The sequence below is a fragment of the Lagenorhynchus albirostris genome, chromosome 9, assembly GCF_949774975.1.
Source record: "Lagenorhynchus albirostris chromosome 9, mLagAlb1.1, whole genome shotgun sequence".
Taxonomy (NCBI): Eukaryota; Metazoa; Chordata; class Mammalia; order Artiodactyla; family Delphinidae; genus Lagenorhynchus; species Lagenorhynchus albirostris.
This window is the reverse complement of record NC_083103.1, coordinates 40,577,187-40,578,569: the sequence shown is the minus strand read 5'-3', so window position 1 is coordinate 40,578,569 and position 1,383 is coordinate 40,577,187. Positions and strand designations below refer to the sequence as shown.

Below are 1,383 nucleotides of genomic sequence, written 5' to 3'. Positions count from 1 at the left end.
TTTGAAAATGTTCAAAATATAAACTTGAGGAGGGCGGAGCACAACACTGTACCCAAACCCTCCCTCTTCCAGGAAGCCTGCACTGATTAACAGAGCAAGGAGAGAATATGCTTTTCTCCAGTTGACCACATCTCTGCACACATAGCTTCTCACTTTAATTAACCACCCCAGCCCTGGCTTCCAACAAACAGAATTTCTGAACGTTAAAAGGGAAAAATAATGTTCACTTTATAAAAATATAATCCAGCAAAGGAAGCAGAGACAACCACGGTCACTTGTCCACCCTGGTCACACAGAGGAGGTGGTAGGGCCAGTATCAAGACCATTACCTCCTCTGCTATCTCTACGGAACACCTTATTTTTGTCAGAAATGGAAAGATGGAGGGTCACTCATCGGGGAGACAGGGCCATGATGGAGGGTAGCTTCTTGTTGCCTTTGGTCAAGTAAGAGCTGTGGGTCCTGTTTCCCAATTGTCTTGTTTCCACACTCACAGCCCCTTTTCATGGCCTATCCCCATTCCTACATTTAATCACACACATCTCAGTGAGAATGCTAGGGCTTTTTTACAAACGGAGTTGACTGCTTAGGACCCCCTCTCCAATCTTTCTTTTCTACCCTCTACCTCTCAATATATCCCTCCAGGGCAGGTCACTAAGCCATTAGGGAAGAGGAATCTGGGGACAGTGAAAAGGAGTAACGCTTTCTCCGAAGTCCTCTGAAATAAGCATCGAGTCCTCCTGGCTCCAGCTGAGAATCTTCTGATGGAAGGGGTGTGACATTTAGCTCTTATCTTCAAGGTCCTCCATGTCTACATCCTGGGGGACTTTTGTCTTCTTTTTTGATTTGGGCTGTGGTTCACTAGTCTTGGCTGACTTGAGGGGGGCTTCCACTTCCATGGCTGCTTTCTCTTTCTGGGCAAGCCGGATCTGCTGGAGGAGTTTTCTGCGCTTCCTCCCAGACAGAGTAATGTTGGCACGTGCACTGGACGCCCGCTTCTTGAGGTGGTGCCTCGTGATCAGCCCTTCGTCTATCACAGCCCCGACCACCTGGTGCTTCAGTCGCCGCTCCCGGTTCAACACCCGCCGTCGCTTGAACAGCTTCTTCTTCAGCTCCGTTCGCGGCCGGTTGATCTTCCCCCCCGGAGCACCCATTGCTGCGTTGCGAAACCAGCTAGTTTCATTCTTTTACATGTAGCTGTCTGGTTTTCCCAGCACCACTTATTGAAGAGGCTGTCTTTTCTCCATTGTATATTCTTGCCTCCTTGGTCAAAGATAAGGCAACCATATGTGCGTAGGTTTATGTCTGGGCTTTCTATCTTGTTCCATTGATCTATATTTCTGTTTTTCTGCCAGTACCACACTGTCTTGATTACGATAGCTTTA

The 1,383-nt window shown here is 48.0% G+C and overlaps 1 protein-coding gene across 1 annotated transcript; it reads right to left on the bottom strand.

The window, feature by feature from the left end:
• Positions 1–203: 203 nt before the first annotated feature.
• Positions 204–1,167, bottom strand: LOC132525241 (uncharacterized protein C11orf98-like). The gene has a single exon (XM_060157780.1). The coding sequence runs from the start codon at positions 1,150–1,152 to the stop codon at positions 781–783; it is 372 nt and encodes a 123-aa protein (XP_060013763.1). The 5' UTR covers positions 1,153–1,167; the 3' UTR covers positions 204–780.
• Between the last annotated feature and the right edge of the window lie 216 nt (positions 1,168–1,383).

Bases quoted from the DNA above. Each gene is read 5' to 3' on its own strand.
- LOC132525241 (XM_060157780.1), bottom strand. From the start codon at position 1,152: ATGGGTGCTCCGGGGGGGAAGATCAACCGGCCGCGAACGGAGCTGAAG.